The sequence below is a fragment of the Crassostrea angulata genome, chromosome 3, assembly GCF_025612915.1.
Source record: "Crassostrea angulata isolate pt1a10 chromosome 3, ASM2561291v2, whole genome shotgun sequence".
Classification (NCBI taxonomy): domain Eukaryota; kingdom Metazoa; phylum Mollusca; class Bivalvia; order Ostreida; family Ostreidae; genus Magallana; species Magallana angulata.
In genome coordinates, this window is record NC_069113.1 from 45,331,208 (window position 1) to 45,353,884 (window position 22,677).

At 30.9% G+C, this 22,677-nt stretch overlaps 2 protein-coding genes and 1 pseudogene across 2 annotated transcripts; all 3 read right to left on the reverse strand.

Annotated features, from left to right (window-relative positions):
* Positions 1 to 1,140: 1,140 nt before the first annotated feature.
* On the reverse strand, positions 1,141 to 3,866 carry LOC128175981 (uncharacterized). Its single transcript, XM_052841922.1, has 8 exons — positions 3,781 to 3,866; positions 3,562 to 3,651; positions 3,337 to 3,453; positions 3,069 to 3,201; positions 2,299 to 2,448; positions 2,111 to 2,178; positions 1,965 to 2,020; positions 1,141 to 1,866 (listed from the first exon to the last, which is right to left on the reverse strand). The coding sequence occupies exons 1-8, from the start codon at positions 3,835 to 3,837 to the stop codon at positions 1,821 to 1,823; spliced, it is 717 nt and encodes a 238-aa protein (XP_052697882.1). The 5' UTR covers positions 3,838 to 3,866; the 3' UTR covers positions 1,141 to 1,820.
* Positions 3,867 to 5,892: 2,026 nt separating this feature from the next.
* LOC128176343 (arylsulfatase B-like) lies at positions 5,893 to 9,660 on the reverse strand (annotated as a pseudogene).
* A 4,661-nt stretch (positions 9,661 to 14,321) lies between these two features.
* LOC128176338 (arylsulfatase B-like) lies at positions 14,322 to 20,921 on the reverse strand. The gene is made up of 14 exons (XM_052842589.1): positions 20,648 to 20,921; positions 19,973 to 20,084; positions 19,751 to 19,802; positions 19,294 to 19,397; positions 18,938 to 19,044; positions 18,717 to 18,778; positions 18,215 to 18,316; positions 17,987 to 18,050; positions 17,536 to 17,633; positions 17,168 to 17,304; positions 15,329 to 15,387; positions 15,011 to 15,134; positions 14,710 to 14,858; positions 14,322 to 14,611 (listed from the first exon to the last, which is right to left on the reverse strand). The coding sequence occupies exons 1-14, from the start codon at positions 20,751 to 20,753 to the stop codon at positions 14,439 to 14,441; spliced, it is 1,449 nt and encodes a 482-aa protein (XP_052698549.1). The 5' UTR covers positions 20,754 to 20,921; the 3' UTR covers positions 14,322 to 14,438.
* Positions 20,922 to 22,677: the final 1,756 nt, after the last annotated feature.

Genomic DNA, 22,677 nt, shown 5'->3' on the forward strand with positions numbered 1-22,677 from the left:
TATTCACTGAGTCATATGTATGGAATTCATGTTATTTCTTTTTACCAGATCTTGATAAAATATGCTTTGTCCATTGACTTTAATGAACAATTCAGTTATCGGATAACAAGAAGATGCTATGATTAAAAACATCAGAGCATTAATTTATACAGGTACAAAATCTGGTCCTCGTAGATTTAATGCTTTAAAGCTACATGTGCCTTATTCAATAACTGTTTAAATGGGTGAGCAATGTTTGTTCTTATTTTTCATCAAGCTTCATTCAGTTATAAACTCTTCATGCAATAAAATTTAATTTAGACGCATGTAAAGTATTGAATATAATTTTTCAAATATTTGATTTACATACCGGTACGGACTGTAACGCCCAAGATTGTTATATTCAACTTCATGTGATGTCGCAAGCTTTTGTGGTATGTAAACAGTTGACGCCTAAGCGTTGGTACGGTGTGGGCTTCCACATCAAAATAATAGACAAAAGAGACAAAATTAGCAATAAATATGTACGTACATTGTATTTAGCTTTAGTTACATAGAGCAAAATCCCATTCAACTGGATATTGGTGACATCTAAATAAAATATATGCTAGTGTTTCAATGACACCACAACATACACATGTAGAGAAAGAGATATGGAAAGAAAGTCCTCAAAGTCCTAAACATGTTTAGAATATTATTAGTTAATGACTGTGAGTTTAATTTCGTTATCCATCATGTTGGAATGATCAAATTCAGATTTACTCTTAAATTTGTTTTAATAACGTTACAAGCTGCTATCATATTGTTAGCATTATTCTCTTTTGAGCAGTGGACAGTCATAAACTTCATCCACTTTATTCGCAAGCCCTCAGATCTTGTCTCTGGAAAAGGTGCAAGTGTCGGAACTTCGGACGGTCTACGCTTCGACTCCAATTTCCTATATTTACTTAGCAGACGTATGATTTTTCACAATTTTAAATTTTAAAAATACTGCATATATATATATATATATATATATATATATATATATATATATATATATATATATATATATATATATATATATATATATATATATATATATATCACAAAAATTTCAACACCAACCCGCTGTCAAATCACCATCAAGTCACATAGAAAGTAATAAAAAAAACTGTGATCGATATTGTAAAAGGGTTTTTATGTAATTCAGGTAACGTGTATAATGTTAATATGTTTATATCCTTCTCATGAAAATGACATATGTATGATCAGCACTCGAAATCATTTTACAATATTTAATATAACGTCAGATTATTTGAACAAAGCTTGGCTCTAGAATTGAGTCACAGGTGTAGGTATTTATTAAGAAAACAAACACAAGTAATAGTTGTATATACATAAATGATTTTAATAAAAACGTCAGGAAACACCAGTCACACTGTCACTCCATTTTATCAAACTACACACAGACAGTAGTAACATTTACAACCAATGGACAGTAGTAACATTTACAACCAATGGTTATGAAAACAGTAAAGAGAGCAAAATACCAAAACAAGATGTTGCTTGTGGTCAGCTCTTAAAGATGGTAGGAAAGATATGACAAAATTTCATTTATTCATCTTACAACGTGTAATATTATTATGTTCTACACAATAAAATATGGTAATAGACGATATTATATAGACGAAATTATCATCAGCTGCTAAGAACAAAAGTTAGTTACAAACAAGTCATTTATGGTTTAAAATTTATAAATGAAGTTATACAAGTCATAGAATATTTTGAAATAAATTGTTATCTTTTAAATTTTATATAAAGTTTGGTTAAAAATACATATAATGAATCTTTCTTTTTCTTTATGTTTCTTTTACGTACATCGAATCAAACGATCGGTAACAATCACTACAAAGAAAAAAGAAAAATTATTAAATTAACTTTTACAGTCGATATAACCAATTTTTACTACGAAATTGCATGTGAAAAATTCATGGTTGACTTACTTTTTATATAGATCGTTAGCTTTTACTATGTCCTTTGAACCATCTTCCCATTTTACCTATCATGTGATAGAAACCAGTATTAGATAAAAACAAGTCACTACTTGATTTTTTACGCAAATCAACAATTTCAATTAATTAGCATTTACCTTTAAATATCCCGACTCTGTTCTGTCATACAAATACCCCCATCCTTTGATTTTGTTGAAACGATCATCTTAAATACAAAAAATGGCGTCATCATTTTCATTATCAAAATACCGGCAAATTTCATTTCTATGTTTATTATGCAACTGTTTGTCGTTTAAGATAAAAAACGATATTCATTTTAACTTACATTTGTATATAAGCAGTCCGACATATGCAGTAGAGCGAGTTTCCTGTCTTCGAGGGAGGTTTATTATTTGTAAACCATTATTATTAGCATTTGGTATGAAGTGAAAATACATTATTTCGTCATTTTCGTCAAAGTGTATTTTAATCCAATCTGAAAAAAAACAAGAGGCCAATAGGCCTTACTGGTCAACTGAGTACCATAGCCCATACACACGCTTGTCAAGGAGTCTTATATGTGCGTTTAATTAAGTTTCATTGTGGATAATCACATTTATACTCTGTTCCGAGTTTTTGCTTCCACCACTTATTGCATGATATTTCAATAATAGTAAATACCTTTGTGCTCAAACTACGTTCATCCACTAATATAAAAAATGTCCAGATTATCTGTTTTGAAACGCCCCCTCTACCGCTTCAGGTTTCAATAAACATCCCGAAATTGAAAGTCTACGGAGATTTTGCATTGCAACAGCCATTAATAAGCCCGGATGATAACGTTAAAAAATTGCGCGATGTATTCCGAGTGTATTCCGAATGGAGAAAAGATGTAAACATTCCCCATTATTAATCTCCGTAAGGAATCTGTTTTCGTTCGTGTGAATTTTTCTGAGTGGAAAGGGATAATCATTATTGTTCAATGAAGATATCTTGGATATATTCCCTTTTAACGATTTCAACTGTATTTCTTTCACAGGTATGTGTAATTTTATTAAAAATCATCAAAAAGCGATGGAAGCAATAACTTGGGACAGACTATAGTTAAATACGTACTTTGTTTTCTATGTCTTACTACAGTTCCACATCGGCCGTCCTTAGTTTGAACACGTGATCCAAGTTTTGGAAGCCCCGGGTACTCAGAATCAAACAACTCTTCTGACTGCAGTAAAAACTCTTCAATTCTTTCCTTAAAAATGATATGTTCTACTTGGTAACGTCTCATTAATTACAAATCATAAAAATACAAGATATTAATCTTATTTTATTTTTAATTTTGTTTAACATACTATTCATTTGTCAGAATCTGTTGTAATAAACATACTATATCTTCATTGTCAAGCCTAAAAGTGTTTGTGTTTAGAATTCTCTGTAACTCTGCCTTATAGTCTTCCTTCCATCCACTTTCTCTATGTTCATGTATCACTTTCCCAACAATGAACTTTAATCAAAAAACAAGTATTATTAATGATCTTACTTCACAAGTGTCAAGCGAGAGAATTCAATTTTTAGTTTGAACAAGTGTGAATGCACGAGTCAGTGTCATTACCTGGTCTCTGAAATATTTTGCAAGCATTGTAATGTTGTCCAATTCATGATATTGCCCACCTCCAAGATGTGCTAGTCTTTCTAAAAAGTCCTATGGTACAAAATAATTTGTCGTGGATTTGAATTCATTTTCAACTTGTTTTCCGATTTCGACGTAAGAACAATGAAATGCAATGTTGTACAGTTTTGTTTAATTTAAAATTTTGTTCGTTTTGTTCACCTTGTTTGTCTGTCTTCCTGTTCCTACAGTAAGTAGTTGGATTCCTTCTGATCCCATTTGTTGAACAAAAGACGATATATCGTCCAATGTCTAATATTTACTATTTTAATTCAGCATTTAAATTCAGTGTATTAATCACATAACTTACCCAAAAATATTTTCTTGATATTCACCAATATCAAAGTTTTGGTTGAATTTTTATAGATATTAACAGTGTTGGTAATGAAGTGTAACATTTTCTGTAGTATGCAAGTGACTTGCTGAAGAGATTGTACATTGTGCATACGTAATAGCCAGTTTACAAGAAGTACATTTCATTTAACCTGTAAACTTGCAAATCTGTAAACTTGAGAAATTCAAAAAAGGACGTATGAAGACATAAAATTCCTCAATAATGTTTAAGACAACGATAGCCTCAATTCAATGTCGGCTTAATGAAGAAATTATACTCAGTGTATGTCTTCGAGAACGACTAAACTAGTGAATATTCATCAAAACAAAGAAGTAACAACAGTAGACTAAATGAATTGCCTGAGATCCACTGCTATGACCCATGCAACCTTGAACCAAGCATTTGTATCTATAAATAAAAGCAGATATTAACAATTGATTTATCATCATTCGAATTCGATAAATGAAACGAACAGTTCGTTTTTACTTTTGAGAATAAGCATTGCTTAGCTAAGACAGTGCAAAGTTGGCTTTATATTACGGTATTAAGACATACCAAAGGTTCTCCTTTTAACCCTTCTTAAGTTCTTAAGTCTAAATCTTAGCATGCTTTATGTTACGAGCCCCTGGAGCCGGGATGATGGCGACCTGTACATACAATGTCTCACCCTGTTCATAAGAACTTTTATCTTCCTATGGATCAGACAAAGCACTGCCGTTGTTATAACGATATTTCATATTAGTTCTCTTAGAGTCTTTGCTCTTATTTTCTTTTGTATACCATAACCACCCTATGATTATTTTGGTTTCGTCATCATGGCTGCACGTTTCATCTGCCTTGACTGAAATGTCATCTTGGCCTAAACTTGACCCTTCGGGGCTACATTCTGGACTATTCAAGTCCCAAAAGTATTTCGCCACATGATGCGAGTCTATTCTCGGGAGAAAACAGTTCAAATTCTAAGGATTTCGATTTATGGAAGAAGGAGAAGAAAAAAAAAACTTCCTCCGCTTGTCTTGAAGCCAAATGGACAGTAGACCAGGATTACCGGAAGAATACATTGTTATACCTTACTTTACTCTTATGTCAAATATCAGTTAACCACATTATTTTCCCTGATCATGTTTTATTTTTTTTAAATCAGTTGTGTATGATTTAAAACATCGAAAAATTAAAATTAGAAATAAAGGCTTTATTTATATTTTATTAACAATCAGAAGGAAACATGGCATATACTATTCTGGGCTTTATATATTGACCATACTAAATTGACGGTTCTTGGTTTTTACATGCATCTCTATCAATAATCTTTATAAAACGGCGATACATTCTCAAGATTTCTTTTAAAATGCAAACACATGAAAGAATGCAAACACCTGCAAGAGTGGGTTTTGAAAAGTCTAACATAATAAGGGTGACAACCTAGTAATTTACCAGAACTTGTGTTCTAACCTACTGATTATGTATACAATAAAATATGTTCAAGTCAGCATAAAAAAATCCACCACTTATTATGTTAGGAGATTTCAGAGTTGTAGTAAAAAAATTGTAAATCCTCAAATTTAAAAAGCAAGCGCCTTTATGTGTTTAATATGTGAAACCCTTTTTTATGTTGTTGACTGATAATTTCTTATAATAAAGCCAATAATGTTTATCAGAAAACGAAAGGGACATTTGAGAACAAATGATTTTCCACTAATTCCTAGTGTCTTTACTAACCCAAACACACAAACACATTTCTGTAAAAAAAAAAAATGTGGAGCACTTGTAAACCTCACATGCCAAAAGATGTAATAAGAAAAAGTAAAAGTTATTTACTCTGCTTCAAATTTATGCTTAGGAAACAAATGACCAATCAAACAATCCTTATGCCTTGTAAAGCTCCATAAACTAGTATTCATGATAAAATATGTAAAAGAACGAAGTCACAGTCACATCAATTAACACCAGCCTGGTGACAAAAATCCTCCGTATTTGCTCGGAGCTGAAAAAGGCGAAATATTTGGATAATTTGCAGTAACATTTTGCTTGTGAGAGTACTCGAGTCTCGACTTCAATTTTTTCACTATATCAGGGTACTTCTTGGACAAATCTACATGTTCGTTAGGATCATCTAAAACAAAAACAAAATATGTCATTTAACAAATCATGGTCTACTTAATAAAGATTTTTTAAAATGATTTTATTTACCCTTTACGTTGAAAAGCATCATTTCGTCGACAAATGGGCGAGTGTAGTTTATCGATACATCTTCATACAAGTCAGACATGACCTGGTGTGGCTTGTACCAGTCTTGGTAGGCCCCAGGATAACCATCGATCAACATAAAGACACCCATCCTACATCAAGGTACACTTAGAGTTTTAAAAAAATGTTTTCTTAGAATCTATCTAGTAATAAACATCAACCTTTAAAACTCAGACAATTACTTGTACGCTTTGCGTAAAAAACAATGTAAACAAATTAAAAAAAAAATTCTGTTAGAAATACAAACTGCAACGGGCATACTTTATAGCAGCGTTGCCACAATTCTCCAGCTTTAAATCATCGATGCTGTAAATAAACTCGGTTCGTTTCGATTCTCCTGCTTTTCGAAGACTATCCCTCTGATCAATACCATCAAATTTTGGGTCTGTTAAAAAATATATTTATTAACTCATGAAATTGTTTTACCAAATTTTTTATCAAATCAAATTATCTCCCTTTTTTCCATAAATACCCTTTACTTTCCACAACATTAAAAAATGTCGTTTTTAGGGGTTTCAGAACAATATAATGTAATAATCGATAATTTTTAATAAAAAATGAGATTTGGTTTCTGATGAAGTTTTACAAATGACAAATATCAAATCGTGTTCTTTTTCATCATGTTTAACATGTAAATTACCTGGCGTTCCTACTGCGGCGCTTAGCACGGTTGGCATCCAATCTACAGCATGAATTATCCTATAGTGCAAACATTGTTAATGAGGTTTATTCTTAACGTCAATTCATTCAAAAAATTTAAGTAAAAGCAACAAAATCCATCGCATTATAAGCAGTCCTAAAAATATTAAAATATTCACTGGAAACGTTTATAGGTGAAATCATAGAATGCTTCATTTCATCAGACTCCTAGAATAAATGTAAAATATTTACAAAGATTATACCTATACAAAAGTTGTGATTAGTTACGTGATCAGTTCCTTGATTATTTAATAGTGTACCAACAATCTTTACATAAAAGTAAAGTTTTATCCATGATTTAAGCATTTAAGCATTTTAGACTTATTAGATACAGTTGGCACAAGTATAATTCGCACTGAATAATACTGAAGTCAGTCTGCGCAATAAACAATACAGTTTCCGATGAAAACAAAATTCGTCTCTCAATATAAATGAAAAGAGCAAAATTATACATGCATTTACAGCATTGTTTGTAAAAATAAAATTTTATGGAAATAAAAAGGGGTAACACTGATGCATTGCTATGTATTTATTGAATTAGGCAGCAAATCAATGTTAAATTATTCCTATTCGCCAACTTTTTGTGAAAAGGGCCGTTAAGAAGCCTTAGTTGGAGAAAAGTTGAATTATTGTCGTCCTGTACAAAAATCAACAATTTGTTTATTTTGCACTTAATATTTGAAAAGTAGCACAATTCCTTTAATTCTCATGCCAAGAAGGAGCCTGTTTGATAAAAACCGAAACTGATTATTGAGCGCAGCGCATTTTGATATATATACCACAAATTAAACAAAAATGTCGACAAAACAGTAATCAACAATCAGTCGAAAATCTAGTCGATTAGATGACCACTACAGCCGATCTTGATCTATACCTGGTTATTGATAAAAGATTAAAAGTTTTAAAAACATACTTTGGTTATATGTTTATATTAAGTGATAATGTCATATATATATTATATTGATTTAATCTACAGCCAAATTACCTACCCTGGGTCAGGGATGGGGTCAATTACAATGGAAAGTAATTAATTAAATTACAATTACTTACTTAAATTCTTCAATTAAATTACCATTACCATTACAGGAGTTTTCAAATGTAATTAATTAAATTACAATTACTTTGCAGATGTAATTAATTAAATTACAAATTACATTTTCATCAAAAATTTACTACAACCATGATTTATCTACAACACATACGGTAAACATTTAAGGAGGTATGTGAATAAAATTTCGTTATAATCAAAAATACTTTCAGTACTCTGATAAGTAAGAGTTTTTGGAAAGAAAAAATATATTTGGTTTTATTGTTTATTTCAAAACGCAGGTACCGGTAGTGACAATATATAAGAAGGTGTCACATATCACCTTGATATTCAATAAACATTTGAAAGTCATATCCCCTAACCTACACCTATCATGTCAACTAAAGTATTTCCTGCATGCAAAACTATTATATGAAAACTTTCTCCTTTGCTTTTTTATCCACTATTTTTTCCCCAAGTTATGAAAACAATACCAAAATACAGTTTAATCTCAGGAAGAGGACAGACTAAAATTGTTATCAAAACACAATTAATACCTGTTGTTCTGTACCTACTTGTAATTATCAAAGTATCATTAAGAGAACACACCCGGCCCTGTGGACACGTTAGGCATCAAAAACTTAAAACCAATTTGAAGCCATGCATTCAGCTCTATCTATTTTAGACTATCAATTACAAAGCATGAATTGATAGGTTATATAATTTAGGTACCGGTAACACTGATATTGTTTGTAAATTAAACAATGATTCTTTAAACTAATTCAATGATAACTGTCCCACTAATTATTCTAATAAGAAGGGCAATAAGTATTTTATAAGAATAAAAAGAGATCAAGATAATCATAAATTCATCTAGTTAATTAAATTTGGGAAACTTATGATTAAATATTGAATCACTACAAAAATTCATTTTGAAAAATATTTAGTTTGATATATATATATAACAAAAGTTCAATGCTTTTTAGCTTTTTAGCTACTCTTCCTATCTTGACCTTATACCATTGCTAGTGTGGGGAACAATGGGTAGTAGACAGCTTTATATTTATATGTACATCAGTGTGGAATTGAATTTAATTGAAAAGTAATTGGAATTATGTCTTTTTGAAAGTAATTAATTAAATTACCATTACATGTAATTGAACATTTGACCAATTACACATTACCTTTAATTACATCAAAATTTGTAATTAATTACACTCAATTACCATTACAAATTACCATTACCCAATCCCTGCCCTGGGTATACAAAGTCAGACTTTTGTACTCCTGGCCCGTCATAAAAGCAGTAGCTTTAGTTCCTCCTTCAAACAAGGTAGCCTTTCTTTCCTCCTCTCAAAGGGTAGTTATTTCCTGCGTAGGGAATCGAACCAGCATTCTATAGATAGCCGTAACATTTACAATTATATCAATCTCACCAAATTAAATAATTTTTAAAATCATAATAAATTCATTTACATTATTTGATCGTTTTCGGTAAGAATAAACAATGAAAGATAATGTAAAATGTAAAATACATGTTGTTCAAAAAAACTTTGAGTAAAAATATTGTCATTAATTACCCTTTTACCAGAAAAGAAACTGTAAAATGGTGAGAAAATCTTCTCTTTAGAACACTCACATCAGTAGTAAAAATAATAAGAGTGTAATTAAACATTCCTTTGGTCTTTAGAGCTGTTGTAATATTGCCGATAGCTTCATCCATTGCAGTTACCATATATACCTGATGATGGAAAACACGGTCAGAATATGGTAATGTCAAGCAAACTAAAATATTGTGCAGTACTTAAATTCATTTTTCTGATTTCATTATTTGTAGAAGAATAGCGTGCTACAATATGTTCACAACCTCGTAAAAAATATCAATACAATTGTTTGAAACAAATTTCAATGAGGTTTTTGTTTTGTCAAATGCACATATCAGATAAAAATACGTTATTTAGTAAACAATGGTTCAAAATAATTAGTTTCATGTCTTTATTTTAATAGGCGTCTTATTTTGCTGAGCCGTTCAAAAACAAATTTATACTTATAGATTGAGTTAACTGCAAGTCATGTGAGTATTAATAAACCAAAGTGGTCAAAAACTGGGGCACATTTTATCAAATATCTTTTAAATGTTTTGTACGGTCAAAAACTGGGTCTGTTTGACGTGATGTAAATAAATAAATTACCTATGCATCAGGCGTTTCGATAAATAATTTTTTTATCAAGTTTCCAGAAGAACTAGAATACACGTGTTATAAGATGATAGTTTGTTTATTTGCTTAAATCGATAAAAGTATTTAGTGTACAAAAGTCGTGCTTTTATCTACATGTTGAAGAAGATTCCTTTATTTGTTTATGTGTTTTGTATCATCAAAATCAGCCGTATTAGCTCGTGATGTATGATGCCATTTAGATATTCAAAGTTATGACAGTAAAATAGGATAGACAGTGATATTTATCTGCACACTAAGATACAGCTCTTTATCTATTTATCAAACGCTTGTATATTGCAAAATATATATAGTTTGATCCAAAGCAAATGATTATATAAAACCATACGTTCAACTAGTGTTGCGTAAAATCTTATTAATGAATGACACATATCAGTTTCACTTGGAAAGAACTCCTGATATATGGTAAAGAACTAAAAATTAAAAAAAAACAGCGTTACATGAATTAAGATATTTTCATTTAAAGAAAATTGAAGCAGTATATGCTGTGTTCAAAGAATACATGAATTAAAAATATTTATTTTCAGCACGCAACATCACGTTTAAACTTTTTGGATATTAATTCAACGCATAAAAAAAAAGTTTTGAGGTAGTTTACATTTCGGTACGGACTGTAAACTACTTATATTTATTTATTTATTTATTCTGCAGTTGCGTTCTTGCATGATAGAAGGTCATACCCACACAATCTGCAATATTCAACATCAATATTCTGCAATATTCAAAATCAACTATATCTGAAAACTTCTGAAGTTTTCATTTGACAAGCAGCTTGTCATATATGCTCAAAAGCACAATTTCATTATATCGGTTTAGCCAATAAGTACCTTATCAAGTACTGACTACCTCAACCATACACTTTCCCTTGCAAAGTTTGAACTCTGAAATGAATACTATCCAAACAAGACTGAACGACAGAACCTTAAGCCCCACCCCTACCCTTATTTGCGTTTCCACAAAAGAAAACAGTGTCATTCTAATTTACCGAGTTCAACCGAAATAAATTATATCTACATTGAGACCACGAACGGACTTAATCATACTTAGCTGCATTCAAGATAGTAGAAACTAGTCAGTCACAAGATTGCAATTGTCTAGGTAAATTGAATAGACAACTTGTTTAAATGCTAGGTCTCTGATTTGAGTTTGATAATATTCAACTAAAGATTTACTATATTCATAAAATTTGTTGACTTTGAGCAAAATATATATGTTAAAATTCATAGTTATTAATAAAGTAAGCAAAATGTCGCTATAAATTTCATATTCGTTACAAAATGGCTACTAATAATAAGGTAGCCATCTTGAACTTGATACTTGGCATTCAAAATTTAGGCTTCGAATATGTACGTAGCGGCTAAATTAGCTTGTCGTATAACAGCGTAGGTAACAAGGGACAGTTTCAAATAGGATACTATAACACTTTATTGTATCATCTTTGACAAATGTGACCTAATCCATGTTATGTCTTTGCCTCGTGCCCAGGCGTGCCTAATCAACGATGAAAGAGAAATTGATATTTAAAAATAAGATGATTATTGATATGATCAAATTCTTGATTAATCAAACATCTACCCCTATAGGTAACTAATTGGAAGACACAGTTTGTTCTCATTAAGTATATGTCCGCCTAGGTAGAAATAATGAAGAGAAGATGGAAGTGGATAGGGCATACACTACGCAAACCACAGGATAACATCACAAGGCAAGCCCTATCCTGGAACCCCAAAGGAAAACGAAAGAGGGACAGGCCAAGAAACATCTGGCAGAGAGATTTAGAGACGGATATAAAGAGAATGGGAAAAAACTGGAAAGAGGTAGAAAAGATTGCACAGGATAGAGGGGCATGGAGAAATGCCTATGCCCCAGAAGGGGTAGCAGGCATAAGTAAGTAAGTAATATGTCCGCCTATGTACTTCTATTTAAATCTATAATTTGATCTACAGAATCAAAAGAGATCAATTATTAAGTGCTCAAAATATACACTAGGGGCAAAATGGAATAGGGTGAAATTACAGATCAAACACTCCGTAAAAGTTAACTGTTATTTTCCTTCGTAACCTAAACACTTCCGCATAAAGAAAAAATATTTAATGTGATTTAATATTCTTTTTTTTTATAACATGGATTGACTATGAAAAATTTAGTCGATGATTAGTTTAACCGAGCAATTGTCAAGTTCTCGTTGACATCCTAATCATATACAATTAAAGCATTTACAAAAAAAAACAAAGCAGCTGTTTAATTTAAAGATAGTTTTCTTTTAAGCATACTTTTGATGATAATAATCATCGTCATTTTGATAACTCACGGCAGTTTGTATGGATGAGTGACAAAAAGTACATGTGTATTTATATAATAATCTTGGCTTCTCGATATGAACATGTTAATCAAAATATGAATCTGCAAATAAATAAATGTAAATAAATTCTGCATCATAATCTTAAAAGCTTTCTAAACATTAGATTTACGCGGTTCTGAGTAATGAATTATAAAACTGCTGCGTTTTCATTTTAAACATGCCGCGAAATTATTTGATACAACATCGATTTTATTAGACACAATTTGCAAAATCGAAAGGGAAACTTTGAGAAACCATTGCATATATCAATCACATGACAATCAAATTAAACATGTTTTGAATATCTAGTTCACACAACACATTCATACTCCATGGCTCTGACTCTTTTAGAAATTATAGAATATGGAACATATTTCATACATAATCGTCTGCACTATGACAACATAACTTATTTTGGTTTTTAAATAGTCAAAACAGTGCAGATTTTTTTTATACTTTAAATATAATGAGTACATTTTTGTCAAATATAACGTCGGGTATTATAAGATGTTTCTTTTTCATTGAACCAGCGAGTTCTCTGCTGTAAACAAACAATATCATTGGAAAACAAAATTTTATTAATAAAAGTTTACAATTACTATTGACAATTCAATCTAACTTTTCTGGAACAATAACGTCTCATTTCCTATAAAAGTGATATGGTGTATTTTCTCTAAAATCACTATGATATTTAATTTCATGTTTCATATCAAATACATCATCAATAATCTATAAGTTACAAAAACTTTACAGTAAAAAGAGCCTTAGGCCTATTTAGATTGAATTTGTTTAACAATCAAAACTGAGAAAACTGAAAATCATCGAAATTAAAAATCAAAGTACTGAAGTACTGACGGGAGTTGATTTTATCGATTGTCATTTATTGTAAAATCAACTTATCTTGCGTGGGAATTAATTTCTAGTCTGTATTTAAATTATGCATTATTATGAATTTTAATTAGACTTTTCAGACAAGAATTTAGAGAAACCCTGTATGAATCGTGTTGTGTAATATTGATGATAGATTTCAAACTATGTATTTGTAATCGAAAATATTCTAAAAATTGTATGGATCCAAGCACTATTGATATTGAACTCCAGTCTCGTTAAACCAGACGCTCAGCTGTCTCCGCTAGTCTCCGACAAGCAAGAGAGCCTCTATGTTTGTCGGAGATTTACGGAGACAGCCGAGCTTCTGGTATATTAAACTTTGGCGTAGGAATACATGAGACTACATAATTATCCAAATTGTTCGTATTATATAACATCTTACTATTTTCAAAGTGTTTATAGATAAGTTTCCTTGAAAAACAATGCATATCGAATTTTTCTATTATATTCAAGAACCAAGACTTGTCAGCGGTGATGATTTGTGCTTAGATCCAAACACTGTTTCACTTTCGTTTTGCCAGAGTGACTGCATAGGAGAGTTGATGAAAATCAACTCCCCAAAATCAAGTGCTTTTATTTTTAAAAGAAAAAATGTGTACATATTACATTTGAAATGTGAGCTAAAGGCATAACCTTTACATGTATATAAAGCTTGAGGGGGTTTGTTTGTTTGCTATTTTTTATGTTTCGTTTTCGGGTTTTTTTTCTTTTGAGTGATAGAGTTTCACACATTGAACATAAAAATATGTTTTTTAAATCGAACGAGTATTGAATTCAGATATCAAACAATTATGATTAAATCACAATTGCTGGTGATTTGATAAACCAAAACACACATTTTTTCAACACCATAGTGATTTATTTGATTAAACAAATGTAATAAGAAATTAAAACGAAACATAAATACATATTGCAATTTATGATTAACAAATTTATGTATATGCCCAATCAAAAAAATTTATTGTCTGTTTAAGCTTTATATTTTTAAAACAATTAAAATTATTCAAAAGAACAACACTAAAGACCTTTTTAGTCTACAACACATTAACACCATCCTGGAGACCAAAATCCTCCGTAACTGGTTGGGGCTGACGATGCCGAATTCTTAGGGAAATTTGCAGGAACAATTTGATTATGATAGTACTCGAGTCGCGACTTCAGTTTTTTAACTATATCTGGGTGCTTCCTGGATAAATCGACATGTTCATTAGGGTCGTCTAAAATAAAAAAAAAAACCCACAGAAATATGTTATAAACCAGATAAAAATTATTATACTCTATAAAGACTGTTTATACGCAACAACAATTCACTTACCCTGCAAGTTAAAGAGCATCATTTTGTCGAAAAAAGGGCGCATGCAGTTTGTCGAAACATCTTCGTTCAGGTCATAGCCTACATGATCTGGCTTGTACCAACCTTGGTGGAGCCCAGGATAACCATCAATCAACTTATAGTCACCTATCCTACTCCAAGAAACAATTTTCTCTTAAAAACTTTGTTTTATGAACTTAATAATCATCAGCAAAATTACCGTCAAAAGCTAAATGTAATTAAAATCTAAATCAGCCTATTCTATTTAAAAGGTTCAGTGCCATACATCCGGAAGCCGGCATACCTTATGGCTGCATGGCCACCAATCTCTGGCCTAAAGTCGTCAATGTTGTAGATAAACTCGTTTCTTTTCGATTCTCGTGCTGTTCGAAGACTATCCCACTGATCAATACCATCTAATTTCGAGTCTTCAAATATATATATATATATATATTTTTCGTATACATTTACATTCCAAATGATTCTAAATATGCGTATTCGTATGCTTACTGACAATATTTGAAATGTTATATTTTGAATACAGATTTAGGCTTTGATACATTGTTGCGAATGACAAATATCAAAACGTGTTTTTTTTTCACCACCTGTACCATGCAATTACCTGCTGTTCCTCCTGCGGCGCTAAGCACAGTTGGCATCCAATCTACTGCATGAATTAATCTAGTAAAGAATAAAATTGTTTTAAAAATTTCCAACGTCTCATGATGGTTCATTAAAATAAAGAAAATAAAAAATTCTATTTCATAAAACCAGTATTTTTTCAGAAAATTCCGTCGATAAAAATGAAATGATTCATTATATCAAACTTCTTGAACTTATACCAAAATTGTAGTTACGAATGTTAAAATTCTACACGAGGCTGTGATGAACCTTTCACTATATTCAATCATGTTCCAAACTTGACATATAAGTGTTTAAACTATGAATTTTATTTTTTTACTAATATAAGCATTTTAGACATTTTCAATTTGTTTGACACAAGTATTAATCGCCATGTATAATGCTAAAATTGCAAAGAACAACACAAGTTCTGATGAAAACAAAACGCCCTCATATTAACATCTTAGGATTGTGAGACTGTGTGCGATATATTTCAATATAACATGGCTTTGATGAAAAAGTAGCGTGTTTCGAATATCACGAGCAGTTTTTAAGATGTTTTGAATTAAGAGGGAAAAAAATGCAAATCAAATAATTTTTAGGGTAAAAAATTAGATACAAGATATTAGACTACACTGCCAAGCATTTCTTAAAACTTTCAGCTTAATAATGTCAAATAGTTTTGTTAAATGCTATGTGAACATATTTTGACTATACATATATACCAGTTAGCATTGCTTTAATCTCTCAGTGAAAATGTCATAATTTTTCCTACATTTGAGGAGTAGTTCGATTTCATTCAACCATATGTCAAGTAGGAGCTTGAACGGTAAAGAGTCATAACTGTCCAATGGAAATGGACGGCTTATTGTGTAGTTCGATAAGGCAGTGTTACTTATATTACGATTATAACTGACTACATAAATATATTGGATTGATCAATCCCATAGACGGCGAGTCGAAGTATTGATCAAAGACTTATATGATGCATTTAATATTTATTTACTTTCTAGTTGAATAAGTGACGTATATATACATGTACTTTGTGGACTACTTACATTAGTAGTGAGAAATAATGAGGCGAGGTCGAGCCGTCTATGAGATTGATTAACTCGATTTATTTCTGTAGTTAGTCAGTAAAAAGCCCTATAAATGTTTGTTTTCCCGAAGATCAAATGAGACAGTTATTCACAAAATCGTTGATCTACGCAAGTTCATGTAAAAATGGTCCTACATCTCGTTTACTTTTTCAAAGTCAAATTCTTCAGAATTCTCATTCTCACTTAAAAATCTTCACTGCCCCTTAGTTTGCTTCATATGTTTGGTAGTGATTTAATTTGATCTCTTTTCTATGCAGAGGTTTGAGCAAATCTCGACGTCATTTTAGTTACTCCAAACACAACGAGACATCAAATTCAAAGGTCAACCACTCTTATCTAAAATTATTTTCTAAGGCAACTACTCCGAACATTTTAAGAAATGAAGAACGCAGTCTTTGTATTACTAGAAATTATATTGAGATTTCGAGATAAGTACATAAGCGTCGGCCATGTTGCCGAATATTATTTCTTCCTAGATGAGCATAGAGATATATTCAGCAGTCAAGTGTCATTTTTAAACCAATGAAAGTGACATTTCAGTCCGAACTTTTAATTTCAGTCATGCAGCTATTAAATGACCATTATTGCCTTTCTGTGATACATGGCCAGTTACTTTATAAATATAATTTGGTAGCTATTTAATCATTTTTTAATTAAATAAATGTGAACTTCATTATTTTAATATTTTGTGCAAACATCGTGCATAATGTATTGGTTTACCCTAGAGCCTAATTACCTACCCTGAATATTCATAGTTAAACTTTTGTATTCCTGCCCCGGTCACAAAAGCAGTAGCTCTAGTTCCTCCCTCAAACAAGGTGGCCTTTCCACCCCTCAAAGGGTAGTTATTTCCAGCAAACTTAACAGCACCACCATTCTATAAATACCCGGAACATTTACACTGATATTATTATTATCAAATCAAAGAATTGAAAGCATTATAGATTCATTTACATTTGTTACCATTTTTTCAGTAAGGATGCACAGTGGAAGATAGCAACACAAAAGGAAATGACTAACACTACAGATAAGATTCAATTAATACCCCCTTTAACAGCTATAAGTTTTTTTCATTGATATTGGTGAATTTATTATGTGGACTACTTACATCAGTAGTAAAAATAATAAGAGTATCATTAAAAATTCCTTTGGTCTTTAGAGCTTTTGTAATGTTGCCGATAGCTTCATCCATTGCAGTTACCATACCTGATGATGAAAAACACGGTCAAAATATGGTAATGTCAAGAAAAGTAAAATATTGTGCAGTATTTAAATTCATTTTTCTTGTTTCATTATTTGTAGAAGAATAGCGTGTTACATTATGAAGACATGTTCACAACCTCGTAATAGTATCAATAAAATTGTTTGAATGAAATTTCAATGAGGTTTTTGTCAAATGCTCACATCAGATAAAAATACGTTATTTGATAAACAATGGTTGATTATGGTTAAAAATAATTAGATTCATATGTTTTCATTTTAATAGGCGTTTTATTTTGCTGATCCGCTCAAAAACAAATTTTCCAAAAAAAAAAGGAAACAACGGCAGAAGTAGTTACCCATGTAAGTCCGGCGGCTTTTGGTATGTACATTGGTGTACATGTCAGTATACCTATTAGGGACCTATGGAATGCATGAATAAAAATAATATTGATTTTAAAAGTTGGAAAAGTACATTAAGTAGATTTAATTATGGATTAAAAAGTATTAGTACGGTTCAATCAAACTTACGTGATGTGCAATTACGTTTAAGCTCATTCGACTCATTTGGACGATTAAAGACTCACCTGAAGGGGTGCGTGTACAGATTGGAAAGGTAAGTACATGTATATCGGTTTGGATGCATCATGCTCCTTAATAATTGACTCTGCTCTCCGGGAATACAAAAACTGGTTGGCAAATAAAGTTAAAGAAATTCATTTCCAATGAATTAATGTTTATTTATCACTGAGGCAAATAAAAGGATTTGCAGAAGTTATTTTTCATGACCAGATAAAAAGCTCTATATTTATACAACCAAGAGTGTTTAATTTCGTTTATTTTCTCAGGTATGAATTACTATTTCATCATACTGATTGTTTTTATCATATCCTGAATATTTGTTTTTCCTTGATCTGAGGATATGCATAAAAATTTATCAGTCCCATTGAAATGCGAATCAACCCGATAATACTAACTAAATATATTATAACGCTTTTGTTGATTTAAAAAGCCCAACAGTCTTTTTCTTAAACTATTTCTATTATCTATTGACAGTTTTCTTAAACGAAGAGTAAATAAAATACTTACTGTGGAGTATTCACCTGTTGCGTTTACAGGTACTTTATTGTCTCTGAAGTCTTTACCTCCAGCTGTTAATGAAAGAAGATTTTTTGAAACCTTTACATGAATTAAAACTTAAGTTATTTCTTTGCTTATGAGCTATTGTCCGTTCACAACGTACATGGTTTAGTTTAATTTGTTCAAAATTAAATTATGTTTTTATTTTGAATCCACATGATGTTCATTACCGACACTGAGAGTATAGTAGTCTTCTTGGCCATTGTAAAATCCAAAGAATGTGTCAAATCCTCGATATGTAGGGGTACACTCCCATTTACAAAATCCCAAATGCCACCTTCAAACAAACGTTTTCAATCTATGCAGTAATTTGCTTCATTTTATTGATATTCTTTTCACTAAAAATATTAAATCACTTGTGGTGATATGAAATGTATACATGTAACTTGTGAATTAGTAATTAATAATAAGTGTACATTTACGGAATCTTATTGAAGACGTCCATTTTTTAAGTTTAGGTATAAGCACAATTTTGTTAATCATTTTAGTTCGCAAAATGGTAAATTACATGTAAATAACTACTTACTTTCCAATTGCATGAGTAGCATAACCAAGTTCCTTCAACTTCTGAGGTAAAAATGTATAGTTTAGAGGGGCACAAGTGGCTTGTTGTGGATTAATCGCAAGATGCTGAAAAGTCGTTCGAATTAGTTCTTATTAAGATACATGAGTAAAATTGCTAAAGAAAATACATCATGATACTATTTCCAAATGTATTACGTTTTTAAAATTTATAAGTAAATAATTTAAACCATGATATGAATTAAGCTAAGGTATCTTTTAAAATGATATCTTTTTTTCCTGGCAGAGCAAAGAACAATAGAATATGCTATTGTGAATATTATTTTGAATTCCGCTATTTGAAATCGATTCTTTAAAAGTAAATTTGGTACAATACATTTTTCTTTACGTTTTTCTCTTAGTTACATTTAATATATTAACTCTTGTTTATACATGATGGTGTTACATTTGACAATTTATACCTGTAATCCAGATTTAAAGGCATAATGACCTGTCATGAATGAATTCCTTGATCTAAAATGCACAGAAACGTAAATAGATCCATAAATCCGTAGCGTTGAAGATATAAAATCATGATGAAATCTCCTCTTAAAATTCTATCTTTCGGATAAAAAGACTTACCCGGGCTATATTGTTGATGATTGTTGATTATTGGTACTAATTAATGAAGCATTAAAACTCACGGTGTGCAGACTGGCATTACGTAGGATGAATTCAGGATCATCCCACTGCGCGCCAATTTATCGATGTTTGGGGTGAGGACATCGGGGTTCCGAAATCCGACATCGTTCCAACCTTAAGAAAAACGTTTATATAATTTGCAATAAATTTAATTGTTATTCTGAATTTAAATAGTATTTTACATTTCCTGTATTTCCAAACAACATTATTTCTTTCCCTTAACCACACAAAAACTGATTTTAATCAACTTTCACACATCCAAGGCAAACTTTTTTATTATTATAAATTTGTTTCAAATTAAGTGGAGCACTATGTTCCTCTGTGTTCATGCGACCGCAGGGACATCGAAAACAATTTTGCTTTTTATATGATTAAATTACGTTTATGATACAATATTTATATGCTGCAATAAGTTTACAATTATCTTACGTTGTTAGACTAAATAACGATAAAAGGATATAAGCGACAACAACGGGTACTTGTCTTTACAGGGTTTATTTTAAATCAGAAGAAAGTCAACATTGATGAGAATGAATTTAAAAAAAACTTAATGAAGTTAAACAAATAAACAGTGCAAAAATTAGCAAGCATTGAAATATTTCAAAGAAATCTTACATGAAGAGGGTTAAAGGAGAGAACATGAATTTTTGGCAATAATGGGCAAAAAATATACTTACCAAGATCGTCTGCTACGATGAAAAGAATATGTGGTGGTTTGGCTGAGACACACAAAAGAAAATGGACGAAGATGCTACAGGTGATAAATGAGGCAAATGTCTCCATTGTTGTACATGAATTAATAAATCTGGTATCGAAATACCGACATTTTAAGTTAATTTCAAGTCATGTGAATTAACCAAGGGGGTCAAAACATAGAACACATTAAAGATCTCATGAATGTTTGAACGTTCAAAAACTGGGTCTGTTTGGCGTGGTGTTAATAAATAAATAAACAAACTGTGCATCAGGTATTTTGATAAATGATTTTTTATCAAGTGTCCATAAGACTAGAGTACTCGCTATAAATTGATAGTTTGTTATCTGCTTAAATCTATAATAGTATTTAGTGTACAAAGGTCGTGTCTTTATCTACCTGTTAAAGAAGATACCTTTATTTGGTTTAAGAAAATGATCATGTGTTTTTTTATCAATAAACCCACACTCATGATGTATAGTGATATTAAGATATTTAAAGGTATGACAGTTGAATAGGATGGACATTAATATTTATTTTCACACTAAGGTAGTGTTATGCATTTTTCAAACGCTTGTTCATTGCAAAATATATCCAAATTGATTTAAAGCAAATGAACATGTTAAACCGTACGTTGAGCGAAAACCTAAACCTATTTGTCAATTAAATTGTATTGATGAATAAATTTTCCAGTTTCACATGGATAAAAAACAAACAACAAAAAAACATCACAGTAAGGAACCTAAAAACTTACGAAGGTTAAGAAACAATATCAAAATATGAACTTTATTACTTCAAAAGAGATTTGAAGCAGTATATGTAATTTTTTATTAATGACTTTAAAATAAAAAAAAATGTTCATCCAGCTACATCATTCAGTAGAAAAAAACGCAGTTTGATAATTCATAAAAACTGCTAAAGATGCATTAGTTAGCTTTTGAATTTTACGATTTATTTAAGTTATTTTATTTATAATCACTTTTACATCGTTGATTGTTGTATTTACTACTTATTTTCGTGTTTTCATTGATCAAATGTCTTTAAAAGCTAGTGTTTAGCCGGAAATTTTGACGAATGTCGAATTTTCTCGATCTTTATTAATCGCAAATAACTGAATACGCAAAAAATATATCCTGTATCATTTTATGTAAGAAAATTTTAAAATTGCAAAAAAAATTCTACATGCATTAAGAGAACAAAAACAAATCAATAATGCATTACATTACAAATTTGTTCCAAAATTACAAATTTAGGAACACATGCTGCACGAGTCTATCGAGGATGCATCAAACAAAAAATGTTTTCTCTGTTGATATGAATTACCCACCATCTGGTTCACGCTGTTTAAAGATTTCTTTTGACAGAATTGTTATGCAGAAAATAAGATTTCAAATTACACAAATTAGATAATTATAAAGGTCAAACTTTCAAAATATTTAGTTTAATACTAAATTTGCATTGTTGTTAAAGCTGTAAAAATTTATATTTACTTGTTGCGAAAATCACCATCAGGTAATATATTCACAACAGGCTTTGGAGATGTGTCGAAAGGGTCGTCATTGTTCACTCACTCGCATTAGAACAGTGTCCACTCTAACAAAAATCCCCATGGAATAGAAACGGCTACTCAAAGGTTACACGAGCCCGTAATAATTCAGCACCCGAAAACTCTCCTTCCACGGGACGGAAAATTATAAAAAGCAAAAACAAGACTAAAGACCCTGATAAAATAATTATATATAATAAAGTGAAACATACTTCCACCCGAAAACTAACCAAACGCATTGCTTTTAAACTTAAATAAAAATGTGTTTTAAATACATGTATCTGGTGTTTTCTGAAACCAGGCCCCTGGAAGCAATAGATGGACTGACGACCATGTCTATCCGCTAAGATGTTATCCCGTAGTACCCTTTTCCGTCCCCATTCAAAGTGTAAAGGAGGGGCTTCCCGTAGAAGAAATGTCTTGAATAACCGGAATTATTCAAACAAAGGGCTTTCCACGGGTTTTAT

Excerpts from the sequence above, each read along its gene's own strand:
- LOC128175981 (XM_052841922.1), bottom strand. The coding sequence starts at position 3,837 with ATGGGATCAGAAGGAATCCAACTACTTACTGTAGGAACAGGAAGACAG. Across the intron at positions 2,021-2,110 it reads CAGAGTCGGGATATTTAAAG|GTAAAATGGGAAGATGGTTC; the intron begins GTAAATGCTAAT and ends ATCACATGATAG. Across the intron at positions 1,867-1,964 it reads GCTAACGATCTATATAAAAA|TGATTGTTACCGATCGTTTG; the intron begins GTAAGTCAACCA and ends TTTTCTTTGTAG.
- LOC128176338 (XM_052842589.1), bottom strand. The coding sequence starts at position 20,753 with ATGGAGACATTTGCCTCATTTATCACCTGTAGCATCTTCGTCCATTTT. Across the intron at positions 20,085-20,647 it reads CATCGTAGCAGACGATCTTG|GTTGGAACGATGTCGGATTT; the intron begins GTAAGTATATTT and ends GTTTTTCTTAAG. Across the intron at positions 18,051-18,214 it reads CTGTACACGCACCCCTTCAG|GTCCCTAATAGGTATACTGA; the intron begins GTGAGTCTTTAA and ends TGCATTCCATAG.